General features: G+C 39.5%; 3 protein-coding genes and 1 non-coding gene across 5 annotated transcripts; all 4 read left to right on the top strand.

The window, feature by feature from the left end:
• The first annotated feature begins 1,186 nt into the window (after positions 1–1,186).
• On the top strand, positions 1,187–3,655 carry rps20 (ribosomal protein S20). Its single transcript, XM_074621882.1, has 4 exons — positions 1,187–1,326; positions 2,553–2,652; positions 2,836–2,909; positions 3,437–3,655. Exons 1-4 carry the CDS (start codon positions 1,324–1,326, stop codon positions 3,617–3,619), a joined length of 360 nt encoding a protein of 119 aa, XP_074477983.1. The 5' UTR covers positions 1,187–1,323; the 3' UTR covers positions 3,620–3,655.
• LOC141760119 (small nucleolar RNA U54) lies at positions 2,698–2,765 on the top strand. The gene has a single exon (XR_012592271.1). It is a non-coding gene; the product is annotated as a small nucleolar RNA U54 (small nucleolar RNA).
• Positions 3,656–6,013: 2,358 nt separating the features above from the next.
• Positions 6,014–12,732, top strand: LOC141759649 (kinesin-like protein KIF20A). Of its 2 annotated transcripts, XM_074621880.1 has the most exons (18): positions 6,014–6,225; positions 6,422–6,517; positions 7,080–7,199; positions 7,359–7,497; positions 7,586–7,770; positions 7,900–7,987; positions 8,176–8,352; positions 8,443–8,554; positions 8,637–8,699; positions 8,974–9,120; positions 9,225–9,390; positions 9,480–9,650; positions 10,402–10,541; positions 10,736–10,901; positions 11,076–11,205; positions 11,517–11,587; positions 12,126–12,245; positions 12,368–12,732. In XM_074621880.1, exons 1-18 carry the CDS (start codon positions 6,124–6,126, stop codon positions 12,578–12,580), a joined length of 2,406 nt encoding a protein of 801 aa, XP_074477981.1. In that variant the 5' UTR covers positions 6,014–6,123; the 3' UTR covers positions 12,581–12,732. The 2 variants fall into 2 exon arrangements, with proteins under 2 accessions (XP_074477981.1, XP_074477982.1); XM_074621881.1 differs by lacking the exon at positions 12,368–12,732 and having other exon boundaries at positions 12,142–12,245.
• A 714-nt stretch (positions 12,733–13,446) lies between these two features.
• On the top strand, positions 13,447–18,044 carry rgs9bp (regulator of G protein signaling 9 binding protein). The gene is made up of 3 exons (XM_074621723.1): positions 13,447–13,992; positions 15,601–15,907; positions 16,948–18,044. Exons 1-3 carry the CDS (start codon positions 13,897–13,899, stop codon positions 17,322–17,324), a joined length of 780 nt encoding a protein of 259 aa, XP_074477824.1. The 5' UTR covers positions 13,447–13,896; the 3' UTR covers positions 17,325–18,044.
• The last annotated feature ends 396 nt before the right edge of the window (positions 18,045–18,440 follow it).

The following is an 18,440-nucleotide window of genomic DNA, read 5'->3' as shown; positions in this document are numbered from 1 at the left end:
ACCATCTCATTTGATTAATTTTAATACATCTCTGCATAAATGCTATGTAATGTGATCTTTTAGATCATTCGAAAGAGAGCTATATATTTTATCTGTTTCGTTTTTTTGTGTGATGTCTTAGTAAGGTATTGGGCGTCTTTTTTCTTTCCTTTTTTTACCAAAGCCTTTATGGTCTGCCATCCCACTGGTGGAGCTGACAGTTACCATGAGAATTAGTGGTCTCTGTGAGAAACTACAACTTCCCTTTCTTCAGTGGCCAGCAGAAATACAGGTAATAACTTTCATATTATTATTAATATTTTAAATATATTTAATCATAGTCAATCTCACCTCACTTTTTTTTTTATTTCAAAATGGCAGTATACATAGTAACAGCAGAAAACATTAAAAACATTTACATACAGAAGAAGCACAGCGAAAGTTTATGAGTAAAAAAGTTGTAATATTATGAGAATAAAGTCATAAATTTAAGAGAAAAAAGTCGTTGTATTATGAGAATAAAGTCAATATTATAAAGTAGTAATTTTACATGTAATTTTCTTTTTTCTCGTAAAGTTATGACTTTATTCTCGTAATATTACGACTTCTTTCTCGTAATATTATGAATTTATTCTCGTAATATCACAACTTTTTTCTCGTAAAGTTATGACTTTATTCTCGTAATATTACGACTTTTTTTCTCCTAAAGTTATGACTTTATTCTCTTAATATTACAACATTATTCTCGTAAGGTTATGACTTTATTCTCGTAATATCACGACTTTTTTTCTCGTAAAGTTACGATTTTATTCTCATAACATTACGACTTTTTTCTCATAATATTATGACTTTATTCTGTAAATCTCAGATGTTTTTTCCCTCAATGTGACCCTAATACTCCATAGTACATTTGAACTACAATTGGCCCTCACTGCATTAGACTTATATACTATATACTTAGACTATAAACTGTGTTACCTTCATCAAAATGCTTAAATGTTTTGCAGACCAGACACATTTTTTTTTTGTTGCCTAAAATGGCTCTTGATAGTAAAGGTTGCTGACCCCTGGACTAGTTGTATGGCAGTCCTGAGGAGTTAAGCGTGTACTGCAGTCAGTGGCAGTCAGAGCAGTGAGCCACTAGATGTCGCTGTTGATTGTGAACTAGTCTATAAAACACTGCAGAAGAAGAACTGAGGTACCCGGATGATGAGTGTATATTAGTAGTCAGCAGGCCTCCTCTCTCTCTTTCCTCCTGCAGAGCTCACCTCGCTGCTGCTGATCCTCCTGACTCACCGCTGTTCGTCTGATATCTTCCGAATAAGTCGGTCAGGAATAATCAAAATGGTATGTGCCGTCTGAATACAATCCTTACTCTTTCATTCAAGCCTCATTTGGTAGGATTTGTTAGTTTCTTCTTTTAAATTGAGCATTAAAATCTCTCCTGAGTCTGCTGGCTAACGTTAGCTCCGACAGCTAATGTAGCTGGAAGTAGAAGTCCCGCCACAAACCATTCACAAACTGGACTCGTTAATAGTCTGCTTATTGATAAAGTTACAATCCTTTTGGTACATGTATACATCACATTTCCCTCATCTGGAAGACACGCTTTATATTTCTGCACAGTTTGAGTGCACCAGCAGCATTAGCTTGAAGTTAAAGCGTCTTCCTCATTTATAGTGTCTCGCTGAAGGTAAAGGCATACACTTTCTGAATTATTGAAGATTAAATGCTCCACAATGTGTCATAAGAATACGTGCTCTTGATTGTGTATCGTGAAGTTAAACGATACATTTGTTTGTTTCTTTGAAGATTAAACGCTCTACATGTTCAGCTCACACAGTACCGTAATTTCCTATAGTTTTAAAGCTAGCACCGGACAATAGACAGTTGTCAAACATTAGCTAGCTGACGACGGTAGCTGGCTTTTTCCTTGTTTATATCGCCCCTTTGACATGTTAAGTGGAGAAATTGACGTGCGAATATGTGCATAGTTCAACCTAGACAGCGCTAGCTACACTAAAGCCCTTTTATTTCTGGTGAATCCCAGTTAAATTGTACATTAGGAGCTCCACGTGTTGGTTAGCTGTGCTGCGTTCAGGTGCTCCACGTAAATCGCCGGCGTGTTTGAAGTGCGAAAGGAATAATTAAATTACTACCCTGATTTTAATTTACAAATCTTAAACTACAACATTAATTGCCATTAATTTCAAAAGTCATTTGGGCTATACATCTCTTGAAGGCAAGGCAGCTTTACTTGTAGAGCACATATCAGCAACCGGACAATTCAAAGTGCTTTACATAAACATTCAAGAACATTAAGACATAATTAAACAAAATGAATATACTAATATTTTATACCTGTTTTCTTGTAATGGTAAAACACTGATGCAGGTGATGAAAGCCAAGACAGTGCTATTACTGTGCAATATAGGAGAAAGTACTCAAGCTATTAACTCTGCCTGGCCCATCAGTATATCAGTCCTTGCGCTGCAGTCCATGTTACCTAAAGTTGTGTGAATATATCAATGTTGGGTTCATTGTTTTATTAACTCTTGTTTCCACACATGCAGGCTTTCAAGGACACTGGCAAGGCACCAGTTGAGACTGAGGTCGCCATCCACCGCATCCGCATCACCCTCACCAGCCGCAATGTCAAATCTCTGGAGAAAGGTAACTAAACACAAAATTGTTCATGTTGAGAATGGAACATAGACGTGAGCTATGAGGATAAAATTCCATCTGATAAAACGTGAAGACTGGATATACGCTATTCTGAGCCATGCCTTTTAAAGTACCATGAAGTGATTGCTGCTTGCTTGTGTTTTTAAAGTTATGTCTTTTTATAATCCTCAGTCTGCGCAGACTTGATCCGTGGGGCTAAGGAGAAGAACCTGAAGGTGAAGGGACCCGTCCGCATGCCAACCAAGGTACTGAAGTACACGGGCTACACAAACATGTTCTTTTTACTGCATTCATATAAGACATGGATGTGCTGTTGTACAATATATTGGTGTGTCTCTATGCTAGTATACCACAAATCAAGAAGGTGCTGGATGCAAAAGATGTAGTTAAGGAAAAGCATCCACACACTTCACTGCCTGTCACATTTTCTGATGACATTATTATAAATATTATTTGTAAAATGTTTGCAGTCTTTGTGTGATAATATACTAATATTGGTGAAGAAACATTCATTTCTACATTTGTATCGCAGCGCTTCTATTTGCTATTGGCCTGTCAAAGTTGAATCTGCTAGAACCAACAGATCAGTGAATCACCCTTGAGTTTTTCCATTAAGGCTTCAATAGAAATTAATGGAAGATTGAGCGAATAGTATACTGGAAATGTAATGTGACCATATGCTTCTATACTACTCAGAAACAGCATGAATTTAGATGTGGTATTCTAGATTATTTTTATTTAATCTAAAATCATATTTTTCTGCCCTGTCCAGACTCTGCGCATCACCACCAGAAAGACTCCCTGTGGTGAGGGATCCAAAACCTGGGATCGCTTCCAGATGAGGATCCACAAGCGCCTAATTGATCTGCACAGCCCATCTGAAATCGTCAAGCAGATCACCTCCATCAGCATCGAACCGGGTGTAGAGGTTGAAGTTACCATCGCCGATGCGTAAATGATGATTCAATAAAGAAATGAATAAGGAAACGGATGTTATTGGCTGGGCTCTTAATTTCTGAAGCATATAAAATTTTTACAGTGTATAAAGCTGAAGTGACCTTAAAGGGCAGTGTGTAGGACAGGGGACTAGAAATTTACTATGAACAAGTGAACTTCACAATTAAACAATACATTGGACCTGTATGGAGCAGAGGGAACATGGCATTTCTTTTACAGCAGATGTACTTCAATGTGATTCTCATGAAGTAACTGATGAAACTTCATTCGTTATGGTGATAACTGGAGCACTGAGGAAACAACAATCACTGCTCAAAATTAAATGATGTTAACTGGGGCAGTTCAATTCACCAGGATTTGAAAATGTACCCTGGCCATGGAAATGATCACAACACAGTTGGTGGTATGTGTGCGGATGACTGACAATTGTACACACTTAATGTTTGTCTCTTTAATAGTGAAAAAAATGGATTTCTCATTTGCAGCCTGTCCACATTGACAGTAATGGCGAAAACCATAATATCTATTAGAGAAATGTTGAGAGCCTCTCGGCGCACACACACACAGGTGAATTCAGTTAATATGGCTGATTAGACTGCTTCTCAGGACTGTGGGCATGTACAGACTAAATGAGATCTTGTTAGCTTTGTTACATCTGTTATGTTTTTTTATTTTATTTTTTGCAAGTTCTACAATAAATCATTAAAATGTGGATGGACATAAGAAAGTGGCAGGAATAGTGGTACAGGAACCACATGCAGCAGACACTCAAAACTATTTTGAAGCTTTTTCAAACCCCTTTTATCTCTGCTAAAAACTTATTGACTAAACACATTCTCCCTTGCAAACTTAACTTTAGTCCAAGAAGAAAGGACACATCTAATTTTGTATACTTTTTTTTCACTCTTAGTCAAAAACAACTGAATGAACTTAAAGAAACTAACTTTGGAACGCATGCTGAACACGCATGGGTGGAATATGATCTCAAAAAAGTACAAAATGCAATTCTCCCTTAAACATAATCCAAGGCACAGAGTTGTCAGCATGCTGAAAATGACCCTGATGAAGACCTATGTCGATAAATGGACTTGCGCTTTTCTAGTCGTCCGACCACTCAAAGCGCTTTACACTACATGTCAGCATTCACCCATTCACACACACATTCATACACTGATGGCAGATGCCATGCAAAGTGCCAACTTGGCCCATCATGATCTAATCTAAATACTCATTCACACACCGATGGCACAGCCTTGATGGGTTAAGTGCCTTGCTCAAGGGCTCATCGACATGTGACCCGGAGCAGCCAGGGATCTAACCTCCGACCTTCCGATTGGTGGACGACCTGCTCTACCCTCTGAGCCACAGCCGCCCCAACACGTAACACGTTGGTCATTTTAAACAATTATTGATGTAAAATAAAGGCATTTTAATATTCAAACTACAGTGTGCCTTGGATTATTTATGAAGGAGACTTTTTGAGATCATATTCCCCCCATGCAATGAGCCTTTTCACAAGATTGAATAACTTTAGAAGCCACTGTGGCCACAAGTGACCATTACAGGCTCATAGTAAATAGCAAAATATGATGTAACAGAAACACATGTAGATAAAGTCAATAAACTGACTGTAATGTCAGTTACACAGCCATACTTTGCTCAAATTTGCTCAAATTAGCCACCATAAGAAACTGGTCATATATGAGACTAAGTGAGGCTGTAGCAGCTAAACATCAGAGTTTATGGAGTAGGCCTTTCATACAGCAGACGGGTGTTACTAATAACACACTAACGATGGCTCTGTTGTATTTAACTGTTCTAGTGAGCCAGCATGAACAATACCCACAATACCAGGGACCTGAAATCAAAGCAGCTAATTGGCATTCAGCCATCATTAATTTCATTATTTACACCTGTGCTCTTCCTGTGACACGTCAAAATGTCATCCATGAAAAAGGCCTATTAAACAAGGGTGTGTTTTATTGCCTATGAATTCAACTTTCAGAGGAAGGATGTGTTATTTCTGCTTATAGGTGTTACATAGTCTGGTTTTGTGGTCCCCCTTTACAACATGTCACCAACAGTCTAGACATGAAGCATTAAGTGACTGATGGAAAACAAATCCCTGTGTTATTTGTGTATTAATTTAAAACTCAGGCCTCTACTGACTTAAAATTCCATTTCTTTTTTTTTTTTGTAGAAATCAGAAGTATTTGGTTTATACACCAGCATCTTTCATCCCTTATAACTTTGACATATTTGAAGATTGATCCTGAGATAATAGTATGATATATCACTGTTGGATCAGTAAAGCTCGAGTAGAGTCCTCGTAGCTGGTTGGTTCCTGGTGATTTGCTTGACTTCACACCTGCTTTCAATTAAAACTGATTACAAGCTCCCCCTCGGTTCTCAGTGGGAGAACATCAGCAGACCTGTTTGGTGCATATAGTGAAACTAGTACATGAATTACTAGACGTGTTGGAGCTGCTGCTTTGCCTCAAGATGAGAACAGTTGATTTAACCAATGAAGAAAGCATCAATATGCAGCCTGTTGATATGGACTTGACTTGTAATACTCCTCCTGTCAGCACTTCATCCCAGCAGGTGATGTTTTTTCCTTTTTGTCTTCATCAATCATACTACCAAGCTAGATTCATTATATCATGATCTTTCTGCTCAAGGATGCCTGTTCAGACTTCCTTGGCTATGCCAGTAACTTTTCAAAATGGACTGAATTAAACTCTGAAACTCATCTGCACTGAGGTTCAGTTTCTAGTCTGATTGTCTTCTTTGTTTGTAGACTGAGCTGCCAGGTGGTGCTGAGCAGCAGACCATGAGAGTTTACCTCCGAGTCAGGCCCTTCTCTAAAGAGGAACTTGCCGACAAGGAGGATCAGGTACAGTTAATGTCATCCAGTCCACCTAGTGCTCAATACAGTAGCTAATAATCATGACGATGAATGTGACCAGTGGTTTTTCAACAGTCCATAATGCTACAGAACATCTTTATCTGTAATGAAGTTGAAATGTTTTACTTTATTATTTCTGCAAGTGTTGCAGTTTATTTATATTATGTATCTGATATCCACCGAGTTAAAGGACTGTACGGAATGTAATGTACTCCAAGTATCCCGGACTTCATTTAAATGCACTTAAATTACATTATAGGCTGACTTTATATGACACATTTTACGTTTCTGCTTTCTGTTATGATGCAGAATAAAGTGAAGGTGAGAGCTGTGGTAGACTGTTGACAAATGAGACGATAATGTTCAGTCCCTAATAATTATAAAGATCCATGTGTTTCTGAAAACTGATATTGGTCCTATGATCTGATTTTTGATGAGGAAAATAGAACTTCATCAGAGACTGGACTGTAGTCCTCTGCATAAACGCATTTTATAAGTCATGGTCGCACACAAATGCCATGATTTTTGATGCTTTTATTTTTTTCCTCAGGATTGCATAGTGATTGAAGACAGCCAGACGGTGACACTGAATGCACCAAAGGGTTCAGCCACCATGAAGAGCAGTGAGAAGGGCATCGGCATGTCAATCCACAAATTCTCCTTCTCACAGGTCTGTATTGTTTATACCTATCTGCCTGAACATGTTAGACTATAGGTCCTTGTGCACAATTATTCCTAAAACATTCTGGATGAGCTTTGTCCCATTTTAGACAGGCGCACACACACACACACTCATATACTCAATAACCATCTTTCTGTTGGCCTTTAGATTTTCGGACCAGAGATGACACAGTCGAAGCTATTCGAGGACAGTGTCAAAAGCCAAATGTCTGATTTCTTGGATGGGAAGAATGCACTGATATTCAGCTACGGTGTGACCAATGCTGGGAAAACCTACACAATCCAAGGTATAGATGGAAACGCATTAACGTTTGAATGAGCATTAGTCACTGCCAGATGTCCTGTGATGTTTCCTCATGTTGTGAAATGTTTCAGGAACTCCAAAAGCGCCCGGAATACTCCCTCGAGTGCTGGACGCCACCTTTTACTACATCGGAGGCCAACGGTATGAGGGGATGGACCTGAAACCCTACCTCAGGAACGACGCACAATATCTGGATCCTGACCAAGTCAAGCAGGAGAGAAGTGCTAAAGCTGCCATGTTTGCTTCAGTCAAAGAAGTGAGAGCATTATATCCAACTTGACATGTTTCTTCAGGCTTTGCCAAAAAATGTAATGCTAAGAATTTAAAATGAATATACTCTCTGCATGTAATGCCATAACATGCATGTTTCCTTGCCCCTATCTAGGAGTGTGATCCTCACAGAGCCAGTGGTGTTTTAGAGTCCTGTTCTACCACCGGTGTCTCATCCTCCTCTTTGTCCTACGATCGAACCGGTAGCCCTCACTCATTCTACACATTGAACATATATTGTCTTGCATTTTAATAACAGTGTAAACTTGAAGTTGTCCCAGTGTGAACTCTCACAGGCAAGAAGAATGACAAAGATATGATACTAATTCTTCCTCAGATGTTTCTGTTTCACTCTTTGGCCTTTGTCGGCCTCTTTATATTCTCCTTTTAGTGTCGGCAAGCAACCCAACGGAAACAGGCAGCAGCCAGTTTGCCTTATGGGTGGCTTTCTTTGAAATCTACAATGAGTTAGTGTACGATCTGCTTCAAGTTTCCCTGTGCTCCAAGTCCAAGAAACGCGCTGCTCTTCGAGTGTGTGACGACGGTGCTGGAAATGCTTATGTTAAAGGTGTGAGCGGACTTTATCAGGTGTAGAAATATGCCAGCACCGTACCTTGTTGCTTAAGGCTTAAGAACAATGTGTTTTAAATGATTTCAGAACTCCGGTGGATTAACATCCAGACGCTGGGCGAAGCCTCCAAAGTGCTACAGTTTGGAAACAAAAACAGAAGCGCTGCAGCCACAAAGATGAACCAGTCGTCCAGCAGAAGGCAAACGTTTCATTTCATCACATCTTTACTTGTGTGGTGTCATTTTTCTGTTTTTCAAATCTCAAACCAGCTTTCCTTACAGCCACAGCATATTTACCATGAAGTTACTGAAGATCAATGGTGAAACAGTTGAAAGGATCTCAGAGTGAGTATCTGGCAGGGACATCGGGAATATTCAGTGTATCCTGTAAGATTTGTTGTGTGCATGTTCGGCTACGTTTAGGGATAGAAAGCAGACCATTTAAACAGTTAAAATGCATCTAGAGAGGAGGGAATAAACACAAGATGTGACTGCTCAGGAGTGATTGGACCAAATTTCAAGTTGCGTGTACTTGATGTGCCAGAATGACCACTCTGATAGCTTCAGCACCATGAAATGAGCTAAAGAAAATGACTTGATTGATTTGTGTGTTTCTCAGGTTTTCTCTGTGTGACCTGGCTGGCTCAGAAAGATGCAACAAAACCAAGACATTTGGGGAGAGGCTGAAGGAAGCGGGCAACATAAACAACTCCCTGCTCATTCTGGGGAAGTGCATCACTGCTCTCCGCAACAATCAGACCGACAGGTACAGTTGTTTGTCACCAGCTGCCAGTATTTGTTTGACAAGTGAAGCAAGGCAGCAATAACCCTAGCTAAAAAGTCCTCTTTTTCTTCTGTGTCGTTGAGCAGAATGAAGAGCGGCTACATTCCCTTCAGAGAAAGTAAGCTCACCAAGCTCTTCCAGGCTGTTTTCTGCGGCAAAGGAAGAGCGTCGATGATCGTCAACATCAACCAGTGTGCTTCCACCTACGACGAGACTCTCCATGTTATGAAATTCTCTGCCGTTGCCAAACAGGTCCGTCTTGAGCACACAATGGTGCGAGAGGAAGCGTTACAATGAGCTGCATCTCCATCACCACTAATCTTTACCCGTGCTGTCTGCAGGTGATCCCAGACACGCCTCTGGGATCTCTGGCTCCTTGTTTGGTCGGCCGTGATGGAAAGCCTCTGGGGAGGAATGGGCTGATTGACAGCCAGGCCCTGGAGAGCTTCCTGTCTGAGGAGGAGCTGCTCAGTGAGGAAGACGAGGCGGACATGTCTCTGCTGCCACAGAATGTACAACTACTACACCATGTCACATTCAAACATTGTTTCATAGATGCACCGTTCTCCAATTGTATTTGTAGTATCAGAATATTTTACCTGGGAGGACATACCCCAACCGTTCCCCGGAGGATGAATCCTACTGACTGTGATCCCCTGACTTTTCCTCAATTGCCACCATGAAGTTCACATTTTTAACTTTAGTGAAACGTCTTAACTATTGGATCGATTGCTGTGAAATTGTGTAGACATTCATTGTGCCCAGAGGATGAGTCCTACTGACTTTGGTGATTCCCTGACCTTTCCTGTTGCGCCACCATGAGCTTGACGCTTGCGGTTTTGAGTGAAATGTCACTTACGGAGTTCATGTCAGGATGTATTGTAATAACTTCAATGATCCCTCATCTTTTCATCTAGCTCCATCAGGTCCAACATTTAAATTTGTCCAATATTTCGGTTTATGACCAAATACCTGCAAAGACATTCCCATCAGCTTTACTTTGTTTTTAGTACTAATTAGCAAACATTAGCGAGCCAACATGGTGAACGTAAAAGGACCTCCTAAATATAATTTTTTATATTGTCATTGTGAACATGTTCAGCCTCACAGAGCTGCTATCATTGCCACAGACTCCAGAACATTTACTTGGAGTTGTCAAATACGGCAGTTTGGGAATATTTAACTTTTACTATATATATACTTATAAGATAACAGTGCAGATCAAAGTTATCTCGAGTAAATGTTTTTCTTTCTCTCTCCTAGGAGCTTGTAAATATGATTGAGAGCCTGCGCACAAAACTCCTGGCTGAGCGAAGAAGAAACCTGGTTCAGGAAATGGAGATTCGGAAGGAAATGGGAGACGCCATGTTACAACAGCTCATGGAGAGCGAAGAACTTCGCATGTAGGTTATTCTTCATTTGCAAGAGAAGGCTACGGCTTTCATTTTTGTGATTTCAATTTGTTCAGCATATTGGTGCTAAATGCATGACCCCCTCATATATGCAGCCAAGGCCAGGGGTCAGCATCAACCTCCCTAAATAAACGCTTTGATAAAGTCCAAATGAAACCAAACTAAGGTGTGCTGTGAATGTTTAGTCGACAGATAGAAGAGCAGAAGGAGAGCTACCAAGAAAAGCTGGAGAACACCTTTGAGATGTACAAGGACGCTATCAAAGAGCATGCCTACCAGAGTGCCATGAACAATCTGGAAGATGACTACGTTCCTCTTGACGAGTTCATTGCTGAACAGGAGAAAGTGGAGGTATGTTAATTGTTAACAGGTCTGAAAAGTTTTTAAGTTTAGTTGTTGAATTGTTAATAGTCAAATTGGCTTTATAGTAATCTGGTATTGTCCCATGTTATGCCACCAAACTAAGCAGTCAGATTTTGGGTTTGTCTTTAAAAACCTCACATTTGTGTCTCACTGACTGTGTAGGCCCTGAAATGTAAAGTATCAGAGTTGGAGAGCTTAACGTCCAGTATCAGAGCAGCAGTGTGTGCAGTTCCAACAGTGGACCAGTCCTTCCAGACTCTACCATCTAAAGCAACCGAAGCAGCAAGTGCAGGTTGGCATACGGCCTTTTCATACACATCCTCTAGCTCAGCACCTTCTTCTTTCAGGAAATGCCCTCTGGGATGAATATAGACAACTTTATTTTAAATCAGTGTGGTTCAAAAGAAAATATATTTCCTGACACTTTAAGATGTTTTTCTTATTTCCTTATTTGTTTTTATTTAGTGTGTTTTCTTTTTCTATTGGTGTGCTGTGTTGTATGTTCTCCTGTCCATTTTATTATATTGAGCTCCCCAAAGCAGGTTCCTAACAACTTTTGTTGTAAGGGTATTAAACGTCACTTGGCTCATTTTCTTCTCACAGCGGATGATCGATACAAACGGCTCTACAAAGAAAAATGTGCCATAGAGAAGATGTGTGAGGATAAACAACAGGTAACAAGGACACACTTTAAATTCTCAATTAAAGCTGAAGTAGGCGAGATTAAAGCAAATTTTTAAGAAGTTATTTTAAAAAGTTTTTTTTATAAAACGGTCGCTCCATCGTGACAGTAGAACATGAAACGGGTAACCTGGAAAAAATCATGTGCCTCTGTGTCCTCCGGTGCTCCTAACGGCATCGGCAAGATTTCACAGACCGGAGGAAAACAAGCAGTAAGAGCTGATCTGAGGTCTGCTGTCCAGCTGCTGTCTATTAGAGCTGGCTGTCAATCACTCGCGAACTCCGACCAAACGGTCAAACTAGGCAGTGCTGATCAAATATGAATCAATATTATGTTACGTTAATGCATATTTCTCGCCTCAGATGTTTTCATAATCATCTTGTTGAAATGTGCTATACAAATAAAGCTGCCTTGCCTTGCCTTGCCTTGCCTTGTAGTGCACGGTTTAGCTGTAAAATGAGAAAGTTTGTAATGCCGTTGGTCTGGTTGTGCGATAGCTTGCTCAGTTTTACATTTAATGTTTGGTTCAGTTGATTTTGTCACTAGAGAAAAGGCTGAAGGAGCTCAGTGAAACCCTTCTGAAGGTCAGAGATGGCTTCCTGGAGAAATCGGCGGAACTGGAGGTTTTACAGAGGAAGGCTGATGATCAGGTGAGATGATACAATGTAGTGCAAATCATACTTACAATGCCTTTTATGCTATTTGACTCAATCCAGGAACAGGATGGAAATGCTGTATGTGGTTTGAATGTTGTTGTTTTTTTCCTTTCAAGACAAAATCAATGGAAGACCTCCTACGGCAGAACGTTGAAAAGGACCAGGAGATCGCCTCACTAAAGGCAGAAGTTGCCAAGCTCTCCCAGAAGTCCCCTGTGCAGAACAAAACCAAGCGCCTGTTTGCCAACATCAGGGAGGCGGTGACTTCTCCACGGAAGACATCAACTGGCCGATTGCTCAGGAGAACAGTTAAGACTCCACAGCACTAAAAAGGAGAGGTTCCTTTTGTTTTTTTTAAACTTAACATGGACAGTTTTAAGGTACCTGGAAAGGAAAGTGTGACTATTTATTTTATTCAGGATTCTTATGACATTTTTATGTTTTTTTTGTGTTTTTAATAAAATTAAATTGCTCAAACTTCTAGGCATGAAGTCATTTATCTTGACAATATCAATTCTTCATTTTGGATGCCTTAAATTCCAAGCACCATTGGTATGTCATTTCATGGCCACAAGCATACATTTCTTGTGCTTTTTTCACATAGGAACCCATTATACATGCACTCTCCTATTGAGATGTCACGCAAGGGAATTCATGCTTTGAACACACAACCTTCTATCAATCTGGTCAAAAGAGGGCCATCCATTAGCTAGAGCCTGAGGGGAAGTAAACCACTAAAGACACTGGTAGGACAAAGAAACCATGTACAATGTTCAATTCCTTAAGTGCATCACTATTTAATTTGCCTGTTGGTCTATCTTTACACTCCCTACATGTTTAACCAATGACATGTAAGAAACATGACTAATATTTCCACTATGCTAATAAAATAAGTGTTATGTATGAGGGGCCGTACAAGACATAATTCATTCTGGCACACACACACACATTCTCCTTTCACATACATATATTCTTCTCCCACATACTTATATTCTTCTCACACATACATATATTCTTGTGCGAGTGAAAATATATGTATGTAAAAGGAGAATGTGTGAGTGCAAGAATGAATTACGTCTTGTACGGCCCCTCATAGCTATGTATTGACCTTTCCAGTAGAGTGACTGAGGTGTATCCAGTGTGTGTGTGTGAGGTAACCGCGCGCAGCCTCCTCCTCTCAGTTAGTGAAAGGACCAATGTGGTAGAGGCAGCCAGCTTCTCTTCTATCTCTCTGGTCTCAGTGATAGTTAATGAGATTAGCTGTTTGTCTTGGCCTGCGTCAGTGCAAAGGGGTCAATCACAGGATTAGCACCTTGCTTAAGAGTTGCATCAATTTATTACACTTTTTTCTTCATTACTTTGACTTCCCCTCTTCTGGCTGTTTTGTGGGACATTTTTTTTTCAGCCACCAAAGCATGTTCAGCACCCGTTGCTGCAATTTAGTCATTGGAGTGGAGTATTGGAGTGGAGTATTGCCGTGCATCATGCGGCTTTGGGACTGAGTCCGTCTCAACCCTCAGCCATTGAATGAAGCATCTTCCAGGAGGGGAAGAAGAGGAGCTGGGGCAGCCAGAGAAGTGAAGGGCAGCTGGGCCAAAATCTCGCCTGCTGTGGCAGAGTCTGAGACTCTGGACAAGTCATCCTCATGCCACTTGTAAATAACAAAGTAGGCGATGATTGCACAGTTGGCACAGACAAGGATTTGGATGATGGGAAGGCTCTGGTAGATTCTTTGATAAAGGTAAGATGTCCAAGTTTTAACTTTTTTAATTTTTTGTATTTATGCTATTACTGTTTAGGACATAGAGAATGTTGTTACATTTATTACAGTAGTTTGTTGCTGATATTACAATTGAACGAGCGGGTTCCATCTATTACATTTCTGAGAATTTAATGTCAGAATTTTATTTAAAAATTATAAGCAAATATTTGTGATTTTTATTTTATTTAATTTATTTATTTAAAAAAAATGGCAGTTTAATGTTGGAAAAGTTAAAAAAAAAAGTTATGTTTTGCATCAGTAATTATTCCATCTTCACTAGCATCTTCTTTAACACTTGTGTGTTACTATTTCACAGACTAAACATACACAAGACATCTAAGCATCTTTCCTTCCCCCCTGTGGCTAAAAAAGCACTCTCTCTGAATACAATTTCTTGGTCCACTGCATTTTTGTGACTGTTCTAGTATCTGTGTTAGATAATGCCAAGGCCATGCCTGGCATTCTGTCTCACTTATTGAATTGCATTTACAGTATTTGTTTTAACTATAATTTACTATAATATCTTTGCTGTTGAGTTATATGATGGAAATATTTTTTTTGCACAATGAGAAAAAAATATTGGGTAGAATTAAATTTTGCTCCATACTGAATATTTGCTTGATATGCAGTTGATATATTTCTTAGCACTAAGAGCTTGCACTTATAGCATACTATGCATAATTTGGCAAGTTATATACCACGGCTCTGAGTGGGCAAAATAACTGTATAGATATGGGGTATAGTAAAAAAAACATAATGTATGGAAAAGTACAACACCAATGAATACATACAGAAGTATTCAAATATTAAAACAATATAGCATACGTAGGCTAGTTATCATTGTTGTATTGCCTCCTCTCATCTATCCATGCTCTGAGTGCGCAAGGTTGTTTTGGCTTATCTAGAAATAGATCAATGATAATGAGATTAATTGTAATATTTTTCATTGAAACCACTCCTGCTAATCCTCCAGAGCTAAGCTAATGCATATTAATAAAACATGTTACCATATGATTTAGATCATAAAAGCGTTCCCATTTTACACATTTCCCAGTTATTGACAAGCAGCTTTAGATGATAAATTGATATTTATCAGAAATGTTTCTTACCAATCCTAAAACCATTATTTCTTCCTTTCATGAAGCACTGATTTTGTCTGATTTGTCTCGTTAACATTGGCTTAAGGACATATTTCAAACTTTAAAAACATTAATGTGTTAACTAGAGGACTTCAGAGGGCTGACAGGCGCTTGATATCTACTTATAACGAGTGATTAGTGTCACTGTAGGCTCGATCAGGTGGTGTGCGCAGAATACCAAGCATACTGGACATTGCTGTTACAACCTTTGAGTTACAGGAGAAAGGTACAGATTCTTGTCTCAAAGCCTGTGGATCAGACAGTATTCAGGTCTGACTTGTTGAAGTATAGCAACCCCAAGCTACCAGGAAGTAACCACTTCTCTGAGATATCCACTGAAACACATATTCACTCCAAGCAACTACAGATGCGTGTTGTGTGTTCCCTATACTTCCCCCCAAGGCTTGCATATCAATTAACACAAAGTTATTGATTTATCTCCATACAGGTTGTAGCATGTTACCGGCACTTGGCCTCGTGTGTCGGCGGTTGCACAGACAGCTTGCAGCTGCGGGATGAGTTACGACAAACGCGAGAAAAGGCCCAAACGTTGGCCGTGGCCATCTGCAGTCATCTGACCACACATCTCCGAAACAAGAGCCTGCCTGAGGGGCAGCGCAAGGAGATGGAGCTCCTCTGGGTGGCCTTCTCCTCCAGCCTAGAGCTCTTCCATATTGACATGTGCAAAGTTTTCCATGTGGGTGACATCTTCTCTCTGGCCAACACTGATTCCCTGGTGCAAACAGGCCTACAAGGTAAATTAGGCTATAGCCATGCACCTCTTATTGTATATGCAAATAGTATTTCAGGGGGTGGATTAGTATAGGGAAGCACATCAGGCAAATAATGTAAAAACAAGATTTAAACTGGGTGTCCAATTTGAAAATTGGACAATGCAACAAATATTATTGTAATCTACAAAATAATTCCACTGCTCCATAGTCTCTTCAGAGATGATTTGGGTTTGAATAAGACTGTGATCTCTTTTCTTTATTCACTGAAATGATAAACCGTAACAGCTGGTGACATTAGATCAGATTTATTTTTTATTTTTGTCAAAAATATGGTGACATATACACTCTTCGTTAGGTACACCTACTGTAGCTAAAACAGATGCGGTCTAATGCAACAGTCATGCAATAAATCCTATAATCAGCTTTGGTTGAAACTGTTTTAGAGAAGTGTTGATTCAACTCCATTTTTGGAGGATGTACTTTGTGGTGTTTTTGAACTGCATTTCTTTATACAGAGACATGTCTCTGTTATTTAGCATACCCTCATTGATATGACCGATAGCAAATAAAAGAAACACTTATAAACCATGATGATATGATTTATTGCAGGACTGTTATAGTTAAAGGACCAGTGTGTAGGATTTAGTGGCATCTAGTGGTGAGGTTGCAGATTGCAACCACTTTAATACCCCTCCGTTCACGCCCTTTCCAAGCGTGTTGGAGAACTACAGTGGCCTTCAGGCCATGTAAAAACGTGAAAGGCTCTCTCTAGAGCCAGTGTTTGTCCGTTCTGGGCTACAGTAGAAACATGGCGGCGCAACATGGTGGACTCTGGGAAGAGGACCCGCGCCCTATGTAGATATGAAGGGTTCATTCTAAGCTAAAGAAAGCACAACTATTCTTAGTTTCAGGTGATTATATACTAATGAAAACATAGTTATGAGTATTATATTAAATTTCTGCTAATAGATCCCTCCAAATGTTACACACTGGACCTTTAAATCATGTTTGACTGGATGAAAAGTGAAAATATTTGACCAATTTTCTTTTTGGTATTGCAGGAGGAGGCAGTGAGGTAGCAGCCCGGGCGCTCAGTGTGCCAGAACTGAACCAAGCCCAGAGCCAGACCCTCCCTGAAGGGCTAGAAAGCCAGGAGCGCTGCATCATGGAGCAGGAGATCAGCCAAATCGACCACATGATCGACGACATGGAGATGAAAGTCAACGTGATGCGCTGGATGGTGGAGCCCCACGGGCCACAGTATGCAGAGCCATTCAGCAGCACCGACAGCGCCTCCCTGGCTATGCACTCAGTGGATGAGGAGCAGCCTGGACAACAGCCTCTATGCCAGCGCAGTCAAATCTTTGTGCTCTTATTGCTGTCTGCTGTTGTTTTGGTGGCATCCACTTTATCTGTCTGTATTGTCCTTTTCTCATGAGCAAAACCTTAATACACTATTTTTTTCTGTGAAACCTCAGCAGTGCTCAGTAACACTGACAACAACTACTGCAAGTACAGTAGTTTTCTCTTAAAGCTCATTCAAAAAAAGGTTACATATTGTCATAGCAGCTGTATGATCTACTATAGTGCATAAAATAATCAGTCTAAAAATACACTAAAATAAATCTGGATGCCATTTATTGTAGTGAATCCAAAGCTGCCATATACTTGAAACTCTTTGTTGATCAAAGTTACAATAAAAAGACATGGCTGCCAGTTAGAACTGGTTTAAAATAAAATTATGACAATATAGGACCGGTGGTTTATTACCAAATTGTAAAAAGATAGGGCTTCTATTTCCTTTTGTTCTGTACAGTACATTCTCCTTTCCTAAAAGACACTTGTCACAATGTATTCCTTGTTGCCATTGAGAAGAAATAGATGCTGATGCTTGTATCGTATATGCTGTAGTTTAAATACTGTAATAAGCAGAATATTCACGGAAGCTTTTTTTTGATTCAGTGTTATCTATTGTGTATATAATCTGTGCTGTAGAGACCTGACAATGTATAGTTATGCATTACAAAAGTATCAACTTTGATATGACACTGTTTTCCATTAATTTTTATTGACTAGCCCTTTGGTAAAGCACCAAATCATTATATGCAAAGCAACAGTAAATGTACAGAATTGAAATAGTATTAAACTACTCATTCTACTATTTTTGTTTTGTTTTTTACTTTGAAAAAGGTAAATACATTAGAACATATGAAAGTTTGTGAGGCTTATATGGCTTGTGAGATACTGTATACCTGTGGGTCAAACCTTATCATTATGAAGAAACAAAACTTATTATGGTGAGATGACAAAATAACAATTTTGTGATGTTGAGGAAATCCAATCTGAAAGGAAGGGGGAATACAAACCTAACCATCAAATGCAATTAGACACATATAATTGAAGACACAAGTTACTGTTTATTTGTATTATATTATTATACAAATAGTATGTAATGTACGCCAAAGTTAGGATTGAAAACTCTACAGTTAAAGCTGAAGTAGGCGAGATTGGAGCAAATATGATTTAAAAAAGTTATTTTTATAAAACGGTCGCT

This window comes from Sebastes fasciatus, chromosome 21, assembly GCF_043250625.1.
Source record: "Sebastes fasciatus isolate fSebFas1 chromosome 21, fSebFas1.pri, whole genome shotgun sequence".
Lineage (NCBI taxonomy): Eukaryota > Metazoa > Chordata > Actinopteri > Perciformes > Sebastidae > Sebastes > Sebastes fasciatus.
This window is presented reverse-complemented; position numbering and strand designations above follow the sequence as displayed.